Raw genomic sequence first — 18,860 nt, 5'->3', positions numbered from 1 at the left:
CAGTAGCTGATGTCTCTTCTTTGTCATTATGTCTGTTGTTGGTCTCTCTCTCTACAAATGTGCAAGAACATATTGGCTCCAAGAAAAGACACACAAGCATTATAAACATAAATTTTATCGACTAAAAACTTCACCAATTTTGGCTTAAATAATTCTCAGTTTATGTATATAGTAACGTGATTAAAGAGACATGTTCACCAAGACTACAAAACTCAGTGAATAACAGCAAGCAAGAATTATACAACAAGGGAAAGACATTGTCGGAAGATACAGAAAAGTGTAATGAACGAGTATTCATCCATGTATATTTTTTCAGTGAGAGATAGGTCAAAGGTTTAACATACTTTGCAACTCTTCCGACAGTAACCTGGGAGGTCCGAAGAGCCGATCATGTATTCTGGGTTCTTGTTGCATTCTCCAAGGGAAGCCCATCTTTCGCAATTCTCATTTGAGTCGGCGCAGTTTCCGCCTACGCCTTTATCAAAGGAATCGACATGAATCCACTTCGTTGCAGACCACTTCTCGCCTTCATCCACAGGGCAGCCAGCATGCAGACTTGTGGTATCTGTAGTTGCATCTGGATAGAGACTGTAGAACAGGAGCGCGTCCCCTTTACGTGGCTTCACTGGAAAATTTAGGGAAAGGATCAAATTGCTGCTTATATAGTTAGAACTTAAAATTTAGGGAAAGGATCAAATTGCTGCTTATATAGTTAGAACTTTAACCAAATCGATTGCAACTTGACTTATTGTCTCACCTGCAGGACCTTGTCTTCCACACTCAGAGAACTCTTCCTTTGTTGAAACAGACCTACGACGAGGTGATTCCTGCATGATTGCATCGAGGAATTGGCAATGAATATGATAGGGTAGTTATGATTTATGAAACACAGAATTTCAGGAGAAAAGGAGGACCTTCACCTATAGAGCGCAACACATTGATTCCCCATGGAAAAACAGAAAACAAGATAGTGCAGGGGATTTAGATGACAAATTTAATGAACAGTGTGTGGCTGAGTTCATACTCTTGGAAACAGCTTTCTAAAATGTTAGAGATTTTTAAGCTCCTAGACAGAGTTTGGTATTTACACCTAAAATAAGATGCTTGAAGCTCATAACAGCAGATCCCAACTCTTCGTTTGGAAACTTGGTTTCAAAGGCCCTTTAGTTCCATTATTTTTTATACTACATTGTGGACATTATTTAGAAACCATTATTTCGATGACCTAGTTCTGAGCCTTTTCACATCTTGTAACCTTTACCAACACTTTACGACATAGAATTAATAAGCTCTTCTAGAAAAGGAAACCCCTCGCAGTTTTTTTTCAGCAGCTACCCCCCTCACAGTTATTTGCTTCCTAATCAGTAATCACGATATCCTATTATATGAACGACTCCTGCCCTGTGACAGAAAGAATACTATAAAAACTAGCAAAGAGTTCTAGTGTACATGGTTAAAGATTAGGCCTGGATGATTGAGACAGATTGTGAAACCCAATTATCTTGAGCAGAGAAACTTGAGGTATGACTAACCTCTGCAGAGGGGAAGACAGTTTCACCTCCTTTTTCAACATCAGATAGATACATCAGCACAGTTGCTATCCGGTGTCCACCACGAGCTATATTTTCCTTATCCGCAAAATAGTCATAGTGAGGATCGTATTTCTGTCCAGGTTCATAACGCAATACTTGTATGTCTTCTCCATTTTCTATGAACAGAATGAAAGATCAGGTCTTGTAAGCAGCAGCAGTAGTACAAATCATGGTTCTCAGTGACCACACAGTTCATAATTTACTAAATACCAAACATAAATTATCGATGTACAAGACCTCAAATAAAACCTAGGGGCTGCCTTTAAGAAGTAAATAATTACAGAGATCACTGAAAGCTCAATGATTTACTCAGTAGACAAGATAAGATAGAAACAAAGTGAAAGCTGATAAGAGCTAAATAGAAAGCAATGCGAGAAAGGAAAACAAGTTAAGATTTAAGTATCGTAATATTTATGGCTATGAAGTATATGGTATTAATAATGTGTTCTATCCATGCATATTCCTGATTTCCTCTTAAGTTATAATTCAGTTAATTTGAATATGACTAAAATTACAAGATCTAACAAAAACACCATTAAATATTGTCTGGTCATCTAAGGTGGTTTCTATTCTATTATTCCAAAAATAACATAGAACCAAAGATATAAAAGAACTGCCATATCATTATAAGAATCAAAACCAAAATGGAATCGAAACAGATATTACTGAACATTATCAACGAACTAGGAGTTATGATCAACTGATGACAATGGCGATGAATCAACTACATATCCTCTTCAAAAATATTACCTTTTGGTAAAAATGTCCATGTTGCAATCTTGTCTTCTATGCCAGCAATGATAGGATCCTATCAGTAACACATGGCAGGGAAAAGTGTCAAGATCATGGAACTCAGAAAAATATCAAAGATGATTCCATAAGTGCGTGAGAAAAACATGAAAGAAGGCAAGCAATCTGATCTTGATTTGATTGATTCAGCACAATAGTTCTATAAACCTCCTTTTCTTAAACCTTAATTCAGAACAAGGTGCCTATAGTTAATGGAGTAAATTTCAAACATCTGACTCGGATATTTGGAGTTCATGAACAATAAATTATAAGAATTTTCAAATGCATACACACTTAAAAACACCACCAATTGATATTTAAACTAGACTCCCAAGATCAGGCAAGATCATCTAAACCAGCATATCAGCCAATATATTATCGACAAAAGGATCACATGCATTTAGTCTGATCTAATTATCATAAGCATCCATAAACCTTCTCATCAACACCTTTAGCAGAGGTTCCAGCTCAATCGAAATAAACCTATTTCTAATTGATAGTAACAACAATAATTAAATGAACAATTATATCAAACAGTTGCAACAAATAAAACAGATTCGTAAACATGACGGCGAACGCTCCAAAGCATCATCTTATAGCAAATTAGAATCAATTGCATAATTCTATCCTTGGGAAGACAGTAAAGCCGTACCTTCCCTTTTCCAATAAACATTCCAGAACTAGTCCGAACCTCACTCAGCTTACTTTCCCCGGACTCATTGTCCGCCACCTGTGACCTCTTCAGCTCCGATTTCGCCTAATTTGATCACGCAAATCAATGTAACCGCTTCAAATTTCAAATAGAGACACACACACAGACAGAGAGAGAGAACCGCAATAATCAACACACAAACTCACCATAATCAACACACAAACTCACCAGAGAAATTAAATGATTGCATTCCTCATCCGTAAGAAAACCTTCGTACACAAAAGCTCTAAATCGCAACGCAAGAAATACAACTCAATCACACAGATGTTAGCTGACAGCAATTTTTTTTAAAAAGGTAGAAGAAGTGGTGGTGGAATATTACAAAATTACAATGTCCACTGCAAAAAAAGATCAGTACCTAGGTTTCCATGAGATGCTTCTGACTTTGGACGGGTTGACTATGGAATTGCACGAAGATTTCCGCGGTATTGATGCGATCACCACCAGTAGAAACAAGGAGATGCAACAAAATCTGTACATCGTAAAAAATTATACCGATTTTCCTCTGCAATGTTTGAACAGGAGCTGCTTAAGATGTTTGATCTGAGATATTTTTCTGCGTATAGTGAGATTTCGATTTTGGTAGATCATTCAGTGGGAGTTGACGGCAAATATAATAATCTAAATAATTGAAAAAAATTCTAAAACTATATTTACCGTTGAACGAACTTCTATTTAAACGCCTAGTAATTTATCTTAATTCATTCCACTAATATTTCTTTAGAAGACTAATACTATTACACCACCTTTTTTACTAATAGTAGTATTTCTTAAAACTCAGTTAATTTCAAAATGGATTATTGACGAATGACTAATCATTTTAGTGAAAAACATTAGAGTATCTAAAAAGGAAAAGAAGGGAAAAAGTAAAAGAACAGGTAACAGTTAGTTATTTTTATTTATCTTTCTAATTTATTTTTTATTTCTTGGAGTCTATTATTTTTTTTATAAGAAATAATATATATATATAATTACCTTTTTAAGAAGTTGTAAAAATATATTTCTCAATTTACCTTTCCAAACTAGAAATTTCAGAATTAATAAAGACGAGATTACAGCATAGAAAATATAAAAAATTTAAAAACCAAAATGCAACAACCAATGTAGTATGTTTTCATCTCTTTCCCTATATATGCAAATGCTGGTAGCTTGATACAACAATACACATATAAACACACAAGCTGTTTCACTGCCACAACTCTCAAATCGAAAACTACCAGCTACCTCCCCAGAACTAACAATACACAGTACACTCGAAGGGGAAGTACGCCTGGAAAAGCGTGAGCCGAGCAACAGGGAGGAGGACTATACATTCCCAGCTCTCGTCTCTACACCAATAGTTTACAAGGTCTCCTCAACTCCTTCCAAAGATGGCTCGCTTTTGGCGCCTCTATGGCATGAAGGCTTGGTTGAGTTGGCTTCTTCTTCCGTAATCATCTCTAACGGGCATAGCCTCTTCAGTGCAGGCCGTTTTTGAAACTTTTTCTTGCTCTGCAATATGCCTTCATCGCCTTGCAACATCCTCACAACCTGATGAATAGAAGAATTGGCATGTTTAAACTCCTAGTCAATATGAAATTGTAGCTCATTTACTTGCTAATACAAATTTGTATACCTGGCTCATCTGAGGCCTATCTGTCGAATTTTGATGAATGCATAATGAAGCAACCATAACCATTCGATTCAGCTGTTCCCAATCGTAATCACTATCGAGAGATGGATCAGCTAGCTCTTCGATGCCCTTGTTAAGTAGCAGAGGTTTGGCCTGGAAAGTGTTTTTGTTTCCAAGGCTTAGTTGGAGTCTGCTATACAGCGTACAAATGTATCTGTATCGACCAACTTACCCACATCACAACACTTTTATTGTGGTCGTCTATAGCTGGGCGGCCGCTAATGAGCTCCAGCAATAGCACACCGTATGCATAAACATCAGTTTTCTCATCGACTGTACCGTGCAGGAAAAATTCGGGAGGGAGATAGCTGCCATTGAAAGAAACAATCATGTCAGAATAAAGACTAGACCATTTCCCATTCTAGAAATAGTAAGCTTCCATTGTCATACCCAAATGTGCCCTCGACATTCGAAACATTAAGGTGAGTCCACTGATCAGGAAGCCATTTCGCTAACCCAAAATCTGAAATCTGCACAGACAAACGTTACTTCAAGTAAATCAAAACGTGTTATCTGGTTCTAGGTTACGTCTTATGGATCTCTTGGCGTAAAAAATGGCGTAAACCAGAACCATTAGCACTTTCTAAACTACCTGAGGATGAAGATCTTCAGTTAGCAAAATATTGGCAGACTTGATATCTCTGTGGATAATTCGTCGTTGGCACCCCTCATGAAGGTAGCAAAGACCAGAAGCAATGCCTATGGAAATATTATATCTGACATTCCAAGTCAAATTCTCCGTTGCATCTGAGCACCATATGAACAAAGAACGAAATAAAGTTCAGAATCTTGAAGTGTTGGAAAGAAATAAAACAACGACAAACCTTTTAGCATAGACGACAAGCATCCATTAACGGATAACGGAAGAACAAGGTGCATCCCTCCTTCGACTCCATAACCAATAACTCTTGAAATGTTCGGATGGTTGACATGGACTAAAATGCCGAGCTCTGATAAGTAATCTGCTGTCATCTCCTCTTGTGATCCCCTAATCAACCTCTTAACTGCTATTAGTTGTCCATCTTCCAAGTGTCCCTTGTAAACTTCAGAATAGCCGCCTTCTCCAATCAAGTTTCCTAATACCGATCAAGAATTCAAAATCTGCGTTAAGTCTTAATCTTAACCTCAACATTATCAAGATTATGATTGGATCCTAAATTCAACAGACAAGAATATTAGTCACCTGGGCAAAAATTGTTTGTTGCTTCTTTGAGGTCTGCAAGAGTGAAGCATTTCCAAGAGGTTTCAAAGCAATAATACAAGTCCCCGTCTAACTGAGTAGTGAGGTCAGGTAAACTCTGAGTGCTCCGGGAAGCTCTTCTTCTCGAAGAAAGCTTCTTTATCGAAAGAATGTGAGGTATGGAAGGATGAAAGGTCTGAAAATGCACATGGGGGGCCTTTTTCAGCTTTCGGAGGAACCCTTTCCATTGGGAGTCAGATTTTTCAGCTGCCTTGGCTGCTTCTGCCTCTGAAACGAGCGTTGTGATGACACTCACTTCTTCTTGATCATCATCTCCACTGGACGAGCACCCTTCTAACTCGGTCTCATCCATGTCTAAAACTCTCAAATCTAAGGCACAATTCAAGATTTGCAAATCTCAGAGAGTCAGGAACACGATCATCGGAGAACAGTTGAAACATGTAGAGACGGATCTACCTTCAGCAGAGAGAGTGATGGAAGAAGTGGAATAGAGCAGTCTATGTCCAACTACGAGGAACTTCCCATCGGTACTTTCCTCAGGAGCCTGGCATGCATTCTCATTTTCCCTGCAATTCGACTCTCCATGAAAACTATACAACAATCCAAAATCCTAGGCCTAAATTAGGCCAATTGACAGAACAATCACTATAATATGGAGTATACAATAAAAATATCCTAATTCAAAACCCATAACATGCTTAGCATATGATTGATGATTCTGTGAAATCCCCCAAATCCTTTTTACCAACTCATACAGATTGATAGCTTTACCAAAATTGCCAAGACAAATTATATTGCATGTAACAACACTTAAAACACAAGATCCAAACTAATAATTCATGTTTGGAAATAATATAACTATATTAAATTACAGCATTAATTACAGAATGATATTACCTTGGAGGGGAAGACGAATGTTGAGTGTTATTTTTCATGGTTCCTTAGCGACAGCAAAAAGAAGTGCCTCAGGAACCAAGATTATTCTCGTCTGCAAATTTCAATTCAGATAGAGAGAGACGGGCAGATACACAGAGGAACAAGATGGTATGAGAGAGAACGAGAGGGAAAATGAGAAAAGTAAAATTGTGGTTTGCATGAATTCTCCACAATCCATGCAATATATTCATGCTAAAAAATCGGCTGTCCTATGTAATATTATATCCTATGCATAACTTTAAATACCAAAATGATACACATTTCTGATTCCTCCATCACATGCCAATGTTATTTTCCGCAATGTAAACAATAACAGTACAACACGATACTCAGTGATAGTACATTTTAACTACCAAAACTAAAAGCCAAATCTTTATTGAATATTGAGAAACAAATATTGTGGTTCGATACAAATCAACTGCAAGACAAACATTTACCAATGGCTATGTATGCAACAATAACTTATTTTACAACCATAATTTTACATAAATAAAATCTAAAATTTGTTTGTGAAAAGCTAAGATCTCGAAGGTTTAACCCGTAATTAAAAGCTTGCTCTATTCACTGTACGTTACGAGTGATTAGCCCCTCAAAGATGGCGTAGAGATCCTTATTATCGGGACCGAAGATTTCATCCGCCTTCCCTAATGTTTCCTAGCATAACCATTGTAAAATAAAACGAGTCAAGATAGTCTCTTCATGAGTAACTATATTTTTCTATGAAAAAAGAACACAAGCTGCCTAAATATAGCACTTCTGGTTTCTTGCATGCTTAGAGACTAATATTTCACACATACAGTGAAAACAAATACCAACTTATCCTTATACATACCAAATTAGTCTTCCAACAACTTGGGATGATATCATAGATTCAAGAAACAGTTGAATTCCTTCATAATTTGAGATTGGGGGGATTTTTGCTTTTCTTGAATGAAGCTGTCTAGTGATATAAAAATGTGGTTTAAAGCTAATGACATCACATACCTCCTTTGTTTGCTTGTGGGAATTAAGTTCCTTCACGTTTGCAAGAAATGCGCTGAACTGCTCGTAGGATAGGCGAGACCTGGTGAGATATGTCAATTTATTGTCAAAACAGGCATAATCATAATATTTTGCCAACTCAAGCCTAAATGTAGGAAACATTAAGATCAAGGCCTCAAGTCATGCACATGATCATTGTTTGCATTAGAGAGCATGGAATGAGCCCATAGGTAGTTCATGGAGAGAGTCGATGACTGAACGAAACAGAACATGTGTATTATGAAGAATATACTTGCCAGAATCGGTACTCGTATAATGATTGCTTATGAAATAACCAGGCGTAGGTGAACCTCATCATGAAAATATGTATAAGTGGTCTCGTTCGTGGTTTTGTTGCAATTTAGTTTCATACCTGACTTGGCGAAAGAATTCTTTTCCATCAACGCGTGTTTTCCCTAATATATGGAAGGGGGGAAAATAAGTTATTGCAAAAACAAATGCAGTAAATTCTAGTACTACCTAAGGAGTATCAGTTATAAGTTTGTTAAATCCTATAAATGTAGGTAAACACGATCACATTGGCATTCAGCATACTCTAAGGCAATACAAGGTGAAATCGAGTTAAGATAACTAACCTGGTTGTGATCCCGATTCCATGCTTGACATTGAACTGAACTGGCTTGAAGGCAGAGAAGAAAACACAGAAGACCTATCATCATAAAGACCTCTTGTTGATGCAACAGAAATCGAGTGTCTCTGTCTCCTTGGAGACAATGGTTTGGGCGTCCTATACGGAGATCCAGAGGCAGACAGACTCGGAGGGGAACCTGGAGGTGTGAGACGAGGTGTGCTATTTTGTGATGCTAGTAAGAAGCTATGTGGTACACGAGCCCTCACGGCTGTCATGACGAAAAAAAGGATAGTCAGAACAGCAAATGCAAGAAATAGAAAACAACTAGGTGGAAAGAAGGGTCATGCATACCTTCAACATCAGTGTCCACAGAATTCAAAATTCCAGCATCGGAGATCTGGCTTTGAGTGGAAGCAGTTTGGCTAGGCGGTAAATCAGAATCATCCTCTGAAAAAAATAGTTATGATCCTATAAAACTGCTCACATATTCAACACGCAAGTATCACGAAAAGCATTTTAAGACTTGTACTCCTATCTTCTAATGTTGGTATGGGGAATAACAATGAGTTGCATAAGTATTATAGAGGGACCAGAATTACAAACCAAGATTGTTAGGCAGATTAGTCAGATTAGCCTTAGGACCACTTGCCTGTCAAACAAGAAAACAAAAAATGAATCTAATACAGAATATGGAGATTCTGTGGAACAACGCTGCACGAAACAGAAATATATTCTCTTACGGGATTATCCTCATCGTCTTGAAGAGACCGCATCAGCGTCTTTCTGAAGGCTTCCAACTGCAAACATTCATTCTCAGATCACTCAGCACAGGTATGTGATAAGTGGAAGACTTCTTCACATGTCGAAGGATTAAAAGAAAACTTGAACTCGCCAAAATGGAATTTCAACGCTGAGAATGCTATTATATAGGCTTTCCTGCATAACATAATCTTGAATAACCTAAACTCTTCACAAATCCCAGGCTTACATCCAGCATGAAAATCTGATGCTTCCATTAAAACACGAAAACAACTAATTACGACAAATCCCTATTCTTTGGAACTTCAAATACCTCCAAATAAGCAAGATGCAGTTCAGTTTAATTCAAGCAATGCTATAATGGAAACGAATGATACCGAAAGCACGCTTGATCCTCTGTTCTAATACGTATGAAGCTCGGCAACGTTTCAAGAAACTTGAACACAATGCAACTCACACATCATCATAAAACTCAAAATCAACACCACTGATCACCTAGAAACTGAACCAACCATACCTTGGTTACATCCCTGTTCAGCTTCTTCACAGTATTGCTCAGCTGCTCATTCTCCTTCACCAAGCTTTCCTGCCATTCACAAAAGCCCAAAATCAAACATGTATTTTCTCACTCATCACATATTTGATTTTTCCCTCCATCCCACACGGACATAAAAATTTCAACTTCCAACATCCCATTGTTCACTGTCACGCTCTTTACTTACATAGAAAAATACTAGCTTTAAAAATGGGCTAAAGTCAGTTTCATGTTTTAAACTAATTAATAATTAAAAAATCTTGAATTACAGCAGATTAAGTTAAGTGCGCTAGGTACAACTTTACACTAGTAATAATTTCACTAGATAATTGCATACCACCCATTATATATTATTGTTTTTAATATTTTAGATTATTTTAAACTTGAACAATCACAGCTCAGCTACTTTCAAGTCATATCCAGAAATTAAAAATCCACGAGTAAAAAACGGTGGGACCTTCTCCTGCTGAGCAGCAGCGAGCTTTTCGGAAGCCTCGGCGAAGGAGGCGTCGAGCGACTGGAGCTGCGACTCCATGCCGGCGATTATGTTGTCGCGGTCGGCGAGGTCCTGCCGGAGCTCCGACAGCTCGGACTCGAGGGAGTCGACGCGTGTGGATAGGGCAATGGAGGTGATTTTGCGGGCTATATCGAGCTGCTCGAACGGATCCTGAGGCAAAACCTCCAGCAATTCCTCGGGAAGGTCGAACCTCGACGATTCTTTCGCCAGCATGTTTTCTGCTGCTATATTTCCTTTTCTTTTTCTTTTTTTTTTTTCTTTTTTTCAATTTTTTCGTTTTTATGTGTTCCTCTTTGGGGTTTATAATACTGTGTGTGTGGATATACGGTAGCCACAAGTGTATTTTAGTGGCTAAATATCAGGATAAGGATTTGTCTTATGTGAATTTTTTTAAAGAAAAAAAATAGAAAGAATTGAGAGCAAAATAAATATAGAAAACTTATTCAAAAATAAATATATAGAACTTATTTTTGTGATTTATTAGATATTATTGAGATGAAATAGAATGAGTGGTTGCTTTCGATTTGGTTATGGGTGGCTAGCAAGTATCGAAGGTATTAACTATATATAGTGCAAAAGTCAGGTACAAAGCAATTGTATAAAAAAAATATATTTACGGAACAGTCGGTCACCAAAAAAAAACAGTGTATCAAGAACATGGACTCTTTTAATATATAAACTATAACAAAATGCTAACAAAAAAATCAAGATAAAATTATTTTCTCATGTGATGAATCACTAATGAATAAAAGTCTTGGAATGATCTATATAGCTTCTACACTATGGATCGACAAGTAATATGGAGAACTTCATATCGCTTCATAATTATAAAACCCTGACAAAATTATCACTCTCCGCCATAAATTTTGAAATCTCAACTCATTACTAGTATTAAATTCTAAGTTCAAAGTTATTATTTTGATTGAGAAGTGATTAACAACTTATTATAATTCAATATGCATTTTAATTATACGTAGATTGTTGAACTTTATAAGTAATCTATTTACCATTTAATTGTAATTGATTATAACTAATTAAAAAGGTGTATAGTTTTGACCGGTCTTATAATCATAATCACTCGAAGTTAAGAAGGAAAGCTATTTGTCCCAACAAATTGGGCTTCTTGCACACCATATTTTGTCAGAGCTAAATACCTAGTGCTTCTGGTGTCAGGCAGTGGCGTATCCAGGGGTAATTTGGGGATACAACTGTACCCCCAAAATTTCGTACTTAACACTAGTATTGAGATATAATTAATTAAAATTGCAAGAGATCAGGTGGCAAAGCAACAACATTTTCACTTGGAAGGCCAAAGATGGAGTTCTACCACTCTCAAGTTTTGATTCATTTATTTTGTTATGTTCCATTTCCCTTTCTTTATCTTAATTTAATGAGTTGCATAATTATTGGTCATGTATTCCGCACCCCCGAATCAAATATCTTAGATACGCCACTACTGTCAGGTAATGATTCCAGACAAAGCTATAAATAGTACAATATCTTCTAAGTTTTGGTTTGCTCTATTTCCTTTTGTTGGGCCAAAGGTTTAGTTGCATTGACTTAATTATGATATGCACTTACACAGTTATAGTCGCCTAAGTTTAAGGTTTAGAGTTTAAGAACGAATTTATGATATCCGAGTATAGTTATCTACAAGAATCTCTAGTCTTTTGTGCTATGAATGGTATGGAAAAAATTGTTTAGCATCATTGTATAGAAAATTCATTTTGGCCTATCCAAATAAATACTACTACTAAAGTTTCATGTAACATAAAATAGATGATAGTTAGCAATATTTACCGATTAAAAAAAATGTTAGACTTTTAACTTGAATTGTACAATTTGTATAGTTTGACTTCCATCTTTAATGTACGAGTACTAATTAAGTTGGAGAAAGCTCCAGAAAGAAAAAAATCGAGTTTCAAAGTTTGGCTAAAAGTTAAAGATTCCATCAATTTAATTAATCTCATGATGATCCTCGAGTTGGCCTCTAAAGACTTTATAATTAAATTAATTATTCACAAAATTTTAAATAAAAAGGTCTCCGAGGTATAATCTTGTAAAATATTGTAGGGAATCCTTTGCAAATCTCTTTATTTATCTGATTATATCTTGCCTGATGTATTAAATTAACCAGACTTGTTTCTTTTAAGGGAGATGTCTGGCTATTGCTACTTTATTAAAAGAGGGTAGTAGGAAATGAATATTACTTCATACATTTTTGATAAAATGTTCGACACAGATACTTATTAATTTAACATACAGACACTACATTTCAAATTTTAAATTCTTAATTTAATTCAACAATCATTATTGTATTTGTACTATGAGCAAATGTAATTTTCATATATAGAGGTAAGAATCGTAAAATACCAGTAGTAGATTATATTATTAATTGAAAAAAAAAATAAGATAGTGTTTATTGATTCATTCAAATCGAGCAAATGCTCATGTCAGATCCTTGACCAAACCATCAATTACAACTTAACATACCTATTTTTAAAGTATAATTTCCTAATGTTTTGAATGTGATAGCACCTAATGTCCCTTCCAATAAATTATTCTTAATTACTGTATAGTATTCAATCATAATCATATGTTATTGAGTGGGTTAAATAACTCCACTTGGTAAATTACCAGAGTAATTAAATGTGGTGGCCTGGTCTTCCAGTCTGAATAACTAATAATAATAATAATAATAATAATAATAATAATAATAATAATAATAATAATAATAATAATAATAATAATAATAATAATAACTTTACGTGATTTGATACTACTATTTTTTTTTTTGTTCTGGTTGACATGGTCTGTTCAGTTACGGTCGATGTAAAGTGTATTTTGTACTAATAATATTTTGAAAAAGAGTTCAATAGTGTATATTTGCAATGATGGAAATGAAAATCTTTTACTCTTGTTTCATAAATGGGAATGCTTTTTATGAAAAAAAGAGCTAATAATGATTGTGTTAATGGAAGTTGAGCTGGTGGTTGTTGACCCACTCTCTTTTTTCCTGCATTTTCTGCATATCTAACATTTTTTTAATTGCATATACGTGGAATTCTTTTATTTAATTTCATAATTATTTTGTCCAAACAATAGATGAGGAAAAAAAATAAATTACAATTAAAATACTCAAAACGAAGATTAAGTAATTGATTTTAGCTATAATTGGTTTCAAAATATGTGATACTTATCTGGTTTTCTAGCCCAACAACGATGAATCTAATATTCCCTTTAGTCCAAAATATGAGTCTAATTTTTTTTGATAGATCCGTAAATAGGAGTTTTAGTTCATTATTATCATAAATATTAAGATATTTAACATTTCACTAATTCAATTTCATTAATATTAACAATAATTATTTTTTTCTATCTATTTTTCTTAATATTTCATAAAGTTACTGTCAGAAAGAAATTAAAGAGATTGAACTTTTAATGGTAGATGAAAGAGCATTGTAGATTTGCAGTGATCTAAATAATGCATGGAGTATAAAATAAATGGGTTTCAAAGATAGCTCACCTCCTCCAAATTAATGAGTTTCAGTCGAAGGAATAAGCAATTAATTTGGTTATAAAAATGGAATGAGAAACTTGTCATTATATTGTGGTATATATGTGTTGGATTTTATCACATATCTAACATAGGGTATTCTTTAATGTATGTGTGTCTACATCGAACATCTCAAAATATAAATTGATAAATTGTGTGAGAGCGTATATTAATTTGAAAATGATTGAAATTAAATTAACTCAACAGATCAGATTCTATATATTATTTTACTAATATCACTTTAATTGAACTGCCATAAAAACATCAAGGCGCATTTTATTATATTACATAATCTGGAAAAAAAAATCAAAACAACACGATTTTCAACATAAATGTTAATACTTGTCAATTGTAATGGTGGAGAAGTAATATAAGGGTAATAAGAAATCTCATGCCAACAAGATTAGAGAAATTATAACATTCTGCATTTTTAAATACTAACTAAAAACACAAAAAAATAATACTTTCTTCATTCTTAAAATGGCTGGTTGAACATGAAATTTTAGAAATCATTAATGTTTAACGATTATAGTAATAAGAGAAAGTAATATAAGGGTGATAAGAAATCTCATGCCAACAAGATTAGAGAAATTATAACATTCTGCATTTTTAAATACTAACTAAAAACATAAAAAAAATACTTTCTTCATTCTTAAAATGGCTGGGACGTTTATTTTGAACATGAAATTTTAGAAATCATTAATGTTTAACGATTATAGTAAAAAGAGAAAGTAATATAAGGGTAATAAGAAATCTCATGCCAACAAGATTAGAGAAATTATAACATTCTGCAATTTTAAATACTAACTAAAAATACAAAAAAAATAATACTTTCTTCATTCTTAAAATGGCTGGGACGTTTATTTTGAACATGAAATTTTAGAAATCATTAATGTATAACGATTATAGTAAAAAGAGAAAGTAATATAAGGGTAATAAGAAATCTCATGCCAACAAGATTAGAGAAATTATAACGCTCTGCATTTTTAAATACTAACTAAAAACACAAAAAAATAATACTTTCTTCATTCTTAAAATGAGAAAGTAATATAAGGGTAATAAGAAATCTCATGCCAACAAGATTAGAGAAATTATAACACTCTGCATTTTTAAATACTAACTAAAAACACACAAAAAAAGGATACTTTCTTCATTCTTAAAATGGCTGGGACGTTTATTTTGAACATGAAATTTTAGAAATCATTAATGTTTAACGATTATAGTAAAAAGAGAATTAAATAAAGGATGAAATGAGATAAAAAAAAAAGATGCCAAAGAATAAATTTTTTTGCCAATTATCTTAATATAGATGGATTAGTTATTATTATTATTATTATTATTATTATTATTATTATTATTATTTTCAATTAATAGAAATACTTTGTTAATGCTCTCATTGATATTCAGATAAAAGTATATTCTTATCTTATTTAAATTTAAAGGGTATTTTTTTTGTCAATGTAACTTTATTCTTCTAATAGTACTCCTAATCCTTAGAGCATCCACAACCGTGCTCTTGCCAGCGGCAAGGTTGTGGGCCCGGCCCCACTTTTTCTGTCTGCTCTCTGACAAGAGCACAACACCCACATATGTGCTCTTCCGCAAGGACGAGGACAATTAATTTAAAATTCAATTAAACAATAACATTTCCATAATAATAAAATTCATTAAAAAAACCTAAATAAAATTACAAATGATAAATAAAATAAAAACGACATAATTAAAAGCCTCAAAATTAAAAATTACATAATTAAAATACTAAAAATTAAAAAAACCACTACTCATTGCCGAATTTCATCCACATGTGGTTGATTAGGTATTCTTGTAACTGAATGTGAGTTCGGGTATCGCGCATTGTGTGCCTTGTCTCGAGCCTTTCGTGGGCTCCCTCCCGGTCACGATGGATGTAGCGGCGATTTGATCTAGTTCGTTGAGGAGGAGGAGCGGGGGTATTCGCCGCGACATATGCTTCGTAAGCGGCACGATGTTGTTCGTAGTATTCTTGTTCTTCGCGGTCCGCTTCCGCCATAATATGGGTGAAATCCATTTGAGGTTTTGAGTGGGGGATGAATGTGTTGATAGTTTGTATGAGAATTATGAATGAGAGATGATTTGATGTGATAAATGGATGATGAATGTGTGTATTTATAGATGATTTTGGGGGAAAAAATTAAAAAAAATAAAAAAAATTCAGAAAAACGGGCAAAAAAACGGCCATATTTTTGGGATTTGGAAAATATATTTTTTTTATTTTTTATCATTATTTAAAATTAATTAACGAATTTTAAAAAAAAAATTATTCAAAGGCAACGGCTATGCCGTTGCCCAATCGTGTGCCGCCACGTCGACTGCTCTCTGGCACGGCGCTGCTCGATGCATCGAGCAGCGCCGTGCCAGCGGCGCGAGCGCATCGGCGGCGAGCCTCGTCATCGCCGCTGGCACGGACGGCGGCCTTCTTCCCCACCACCGTTGCGGATGCTCTTATGTCCAATGTAATTACTCCCTATGCCCCCCAAATATTGTCCCACTTTGATCCGGCGCGATTTTTAAGAAAAGTAATAAAAAGTGGGTTTAAAAAGTTAGTGGAATGTGAGTCTACTTTTATATATTAGTTTTATAATAAAATATAAATAGTAATGAGTTAGTGGAATATGAGATTCATTACTAAAAATAGTAAAAAATGAAATGAGACAAATTTTGTGGGACAGATAGAAATGGAAAAATGTGACAAACTTTCAAGGACGGAGGAAGTAGTTTTTTTTTCATTCGTTAATCAATACTTTGTTACACTGACTTTTAATTACTATTTTCGGTAGTGTGGATTCCATATACGACCAACTTTTTTCACTCATATTTTATAATATAAATATTATATCTCACTAATTCTTTTCATCCAATTTTTCATTTTTCTTAAAATTCAAATCAAGTTTTTTATACTAATAATAATTAATGGAGGAAGAAATGAGATTGAGTAATTTATGAAAAATTAGAAATCCGACATAAAAGGAAGTCGACAAGCAACTCCACCAGACCACCACACGAACCCCACCACACCACTCCCCCAATATAACGACAAAACTAACGGAAGCAGCAAACAGCGTTAAAAGCAATAATAAATCGCCGGCCCCACACGTTACCCGCTCCATTCCAAACCCTAATCAAATCCGGCGGCCCCTTTTCTCCTTCTCAATACTTTATTATAATTATAAAAATATTAATTTAAAATAGTTTCTCTTTCTTCTTTGATTCATTCACGCGTCCATTTCATTTCTGCCACTCTCTTCATTTTCTATATATACACACCATTTTATGTCAGAACCTCAATAGTTATAAATTGTAGAAAAATTAGAAATCACACAGAGAAAAAGAAGGAAAGCATCCTTCCTTATTGAGGAAGAGGAGTTGGCAAGAAAAAAAAAATTCTTCGTAAAGAGGGAAAATCATTACTTTTCTCTATTTTCTCCCCAATTTTTCCCACATAAATTCTGGGGAAATCAATTCTTCATCTCAATTTCCCTCTTTCGATCATATATTCTTGAGGGTTTCGTTTTTTTGGGCGTTTGATTTCCATTTCTAGGGTTCCAAATTAAATGGGGACGGAGGTTTTATACTCGCAGGATTTGTTAGCACAGCGGCTCCACGTCGCTCCGCCGCCCTTCCACCGCCGCAGAAACAACCCTTCCCAGGGGAATTTGACGAATTTGATCGTCAATCGGCGGCCGGGAAACAACACCAACGCCAACACCAACACCAACAATAAGAAGACTTCTCCCAGATCCGAGAAGAGAAAATCCAACGAATCAAAAAAAGCGACCCACGGCAGCGATGCGCGGCGGAGAGACGTCTCCGGCGGGCCGACGGTGGGCCAGGTCACGATTCTGCGGAGGGGCCAGTCGCTGAGCTCCATCGCCGCAAAATTGAACGGCGGCGAGGGAGGCGACGCGAGATCCAGGTCTCCGCCGGCGAAGAAGCCGGCGGCGGACGATATGGCTCCGGAAATGATGCCGAAGCCGATCCGCCTATCGCCGGCGCCGCTGCCCGACATGTACGCCGGGACCGCGTTTGCGCTGTCGCCATCTCCTCGATCTCTACCTCTACCTTCTTTTTTCAACAAGAAACAACAGGATTTCGTCAAGATCAATTCTTCCGATGATCCGGCGACGAGGGATCTGCGCCGATTGCTTCGACTCGAGTGAAACCCAAAACTCCGCCGGAATTTCTTGTTTCTCCGGGGTGATTTCGCCGGCGGTCTCGAGCTCTTGCCGTAGATATTTTTTTCAATACGGGCGAAAGGAGTTGTCGAGATCGATCCGGATTTCAAGAATTCAAGCGGGTTAGAAGCGATTCGGCGATAAAATTGGATGGATTCGTATCAAATCTCTAGGGTTTTCAGAATCTGTTTTTTTCCTCTTTTTTCTTGGGTTGGTTCTTAATCTTAATATGTAATCTATTTATGTATGTATTTAGATATAATCAAGTGGGATTATGACTGCTTTAAGAAAATTAATTTAATTACTAGCTGAAATCTAGAAGAATATGCAGAAATTGGGTGTGTGTCTGAATTTGTTAGATATGTAAAACTATGTATTAGCGTTTATGCTATATCTTAGTTCAGCTGTAATTTTTCCTTCCTTTTTTTTCCCTTTTTTCTGTAATGAAATAGTTTGCTTTATAGCTTTTGTATAAATAAAAATCCTATCTTTTGTGTATTTATCTCTCCATGTTCCATTTCATTTTTTCTTAATTTGTAAAAAAATGATGAAAGATGCTTCTGGGAAGATGAAGAATTGTGGTAGGTGGAGAGGGGGCACTGAAATGTCAATTTCAATTTTATAAACACCTTGCAACTTTTTGTAGGAGCCAAACGTGACCTAACAACAAGCGTAGCACCGTCTGCACCGCCCTATTGCTTTGTGTGGCTGTTTCCTAATCGTGTGAAATACTTCCTCCGTTTCTTTCGTCCCGTTTAAAATGATACG

At 35.4% G+C, this 18,860-nt stretch overlaps 4 protein-coding genes across 5 annotated transcripts; 1 reads left to right on the top strand and 3 right to left on the bottom strand.

Moving 5' to 3' along the window:
• Positions 1 to 99: 99 nt before the first annotated feature.
• LOC121783399 (probable prolyl 4-hydroxylase 4) lies at positions 100 to 3,700 on the bottom strand. The gene is made up of 7 exons (XM_042181456.1): positions 3,452 to 3,700; positions 3,262 to 3,319; positions 3,034 to 3,138; positions 2,343 to 2,400; positions 1,533 to 1,708; positions 758 to 827; positions 100 to 625 (listed from the first exon to the last, which is right to left on the bottom strand). The coding sequence occupies exons 1-7, from the start codon at positions 3,571 to 3,573 to the stop codon at positions 336 to 338; spliced, it is 879 nt and encodes a 292-aa protein (XP_042037390.1). The 5' UTR covers positions 3,574 to 3,700; the 3' UTR covers positions 100 to 335.
• A 445-nt stretch (positions 3,701 to 4,145) lies between these two features.
• On the bottom strand, positions 4,146 to 7,109 carry LOC121783374 (receptor-like cytosolic serine/threonine-protein kinase RBK2). The gene is made up of 9 exons (XM_042181432.1): positions 6,864 to 7,109; positions 6,423 to 6,532; positions 5,949 to 6,335; positions 5,590 to 5,841; positions 5,358 to 5,512; positions 5,156 to 5,235; positions 4,938 to 5,073; positions 4,709 to 4,858; positions 4,146 to 4,623 (listed from the first exon to the last, which is right to left on the bottom strand). Exons 1-9 carry the CDS (start codon positions 6,899 to 6,901, stop codon positions 4,435 to 4,437), a joined length of 1,497 nt encoding a protein of 498 aa, XP_042037366.1. The 5' UTR covers positions 6,902 to 7,109; the 3' UTR covers positions 4,146 to 4,434.
• Positions 7,110 to 7,245: 136 nt separating this feature from the next.
• LOC121783383 (uncharacterized protein At4g15545-like) lies at positions 7,246 to 10,686 on the bottom strand. 2 transcript variants are annotated; one of them, XM_042181451.1, is made up of 9 exons: positions 10,266 to 10,674; positions 9,791 to 9,859; positions 9,255 to 9,311; positions 9,118 to 9,163; positions 8,866 to 8,961; positions 8,519 to 8,782; positions 8,296 to 8,338; positions 7,887 to 7,965; positions 7,246 to 7,556 (listed from the first exon to the last, which is right to left on the bottom strand). In XM_042181451.1, exons 1-9 carry the CDS (start codon positions 10,536 to 10,538, stop codon positions 7,464 to 7,466), a joined length of 1,020 nt encoding a protein of 339 aa, XP_042037385.1. In that variant the 5' UTR covers positions 10,539 to 10,674; the 3' UTR covers positions 7,246 to 7,463. The 2 variants fall into 2 exon arrangements, with proteins under 2 accessions (XP_042037385.1, XP_042037378.1); XM_042181444.1 differs by having other exon boundaries at positions 7,246 to 7,965; positions 10,266 to 10,686.
• A 6,785-nt stretch (positions 10,687 to 17,471) lies between these two features.
• LOC121758889 (enhancer of mRNA-decapping protein 1-like) lies at positions 17,472 to 18,077 on the top strand. Its single transcript, XM_042154320.1, has one exon. The coding sequence runs from the start codon at positions 17,472 to 17,474 to the stop codon at positions 18,075 to 18,077; it is 606 nt and encodes a 201-aa protein (XP_042010254.1).
• The last annotated feature ends 783 nt before the right edge of the window (positions 18,078 to 18,860 follow it).

Source organism: Salvia splendens, chromosome 2 (genome assembly GCF_004379255.2).
Source record: "Salvia splendens isolate huo1 chromosome 2, SspV2, whole genome shotgun sequence".
NCBI lineage: Eukaryota > Viridiplantae > Streptophyta > Magnoliopsida > Lamiales > Lamiaceae > Salvia > Salvia splendens.
Note: the sequence above shows the minus strand (reverse complement) of the source record. Positions and strands in the feature narration are given on the sequence as shown.

Bases quoted from the DNA above. Each gene is read 5' to 3' on its own strand.
- LOC121783399 (XM_042181456.1), bottom strand. From the start codon at position 3,573: ATGTACAGATTTTGTTGCATCTCCTTGTTTCTACTGGTGGTGATCGCA. The intron at 2,401-3,033 runs GTACGGCTTTAC...TGTTACTGATAG, and splicing joins TGTTTATTGGAAAAGGGAAG to GATCCTATCATTGCTGGCAT. The intron at 828-1,532 runs GTTAGTCATACC...GCAATCATGCAG, and splicing joins CTGTCTTCCCCTCTGCAGAG to GAATCACCTCGTCGTAGGTC.
- LOC121783374 (XM_042181432.1), bottom strand. From the start codon at position 6,901: ATGAAAAATAACACTCAACATTCGTCTTCCCCTCCAAG. The intron at 6,336-6,422 runs GTAGATCCGTCT...ATTGTGCCTTAG, and splicing joins CATCACTCTCTCTGCTGAAG to ATTTGAGAGTTTTAGACATG. The intron at 5,842-5,948 runs GTGACTAATATT...GATCGGTATTAG, and splicing joins AACAAACAATTTTTGCCCAG to GAAACTTGATTGGAGAAGGC.
- LOC121783383 (XM_042181444.1), bottom strand. From the start codon at position 10,538: ATGCTGGCGAAAGAATCGTCGAGGTTCGACCTTCCCGAGGAATTGCTG. The intron at 8,339-8,518 runs GTTAGTTATCTT...TCCATATATTAG, and splicing joins GGAATCGGGATCACAACCAG to GGAAAACACGCGTTGATGGA. The intron at 7,966-8,295 runs GTATGAAACTAA...ATATCTCACCAG, and splicing joins GAATTCTTTCGCCAAGTCAG to GTCTCGCCTATCCTACGAGC.
- LOC121758889 (XM_042154320.1), top strand. From the start codon at position 17,472: ATGGGGACGGAGGTTTTATACTCGCAGGATTTGTTAGCACAGCGGCTC.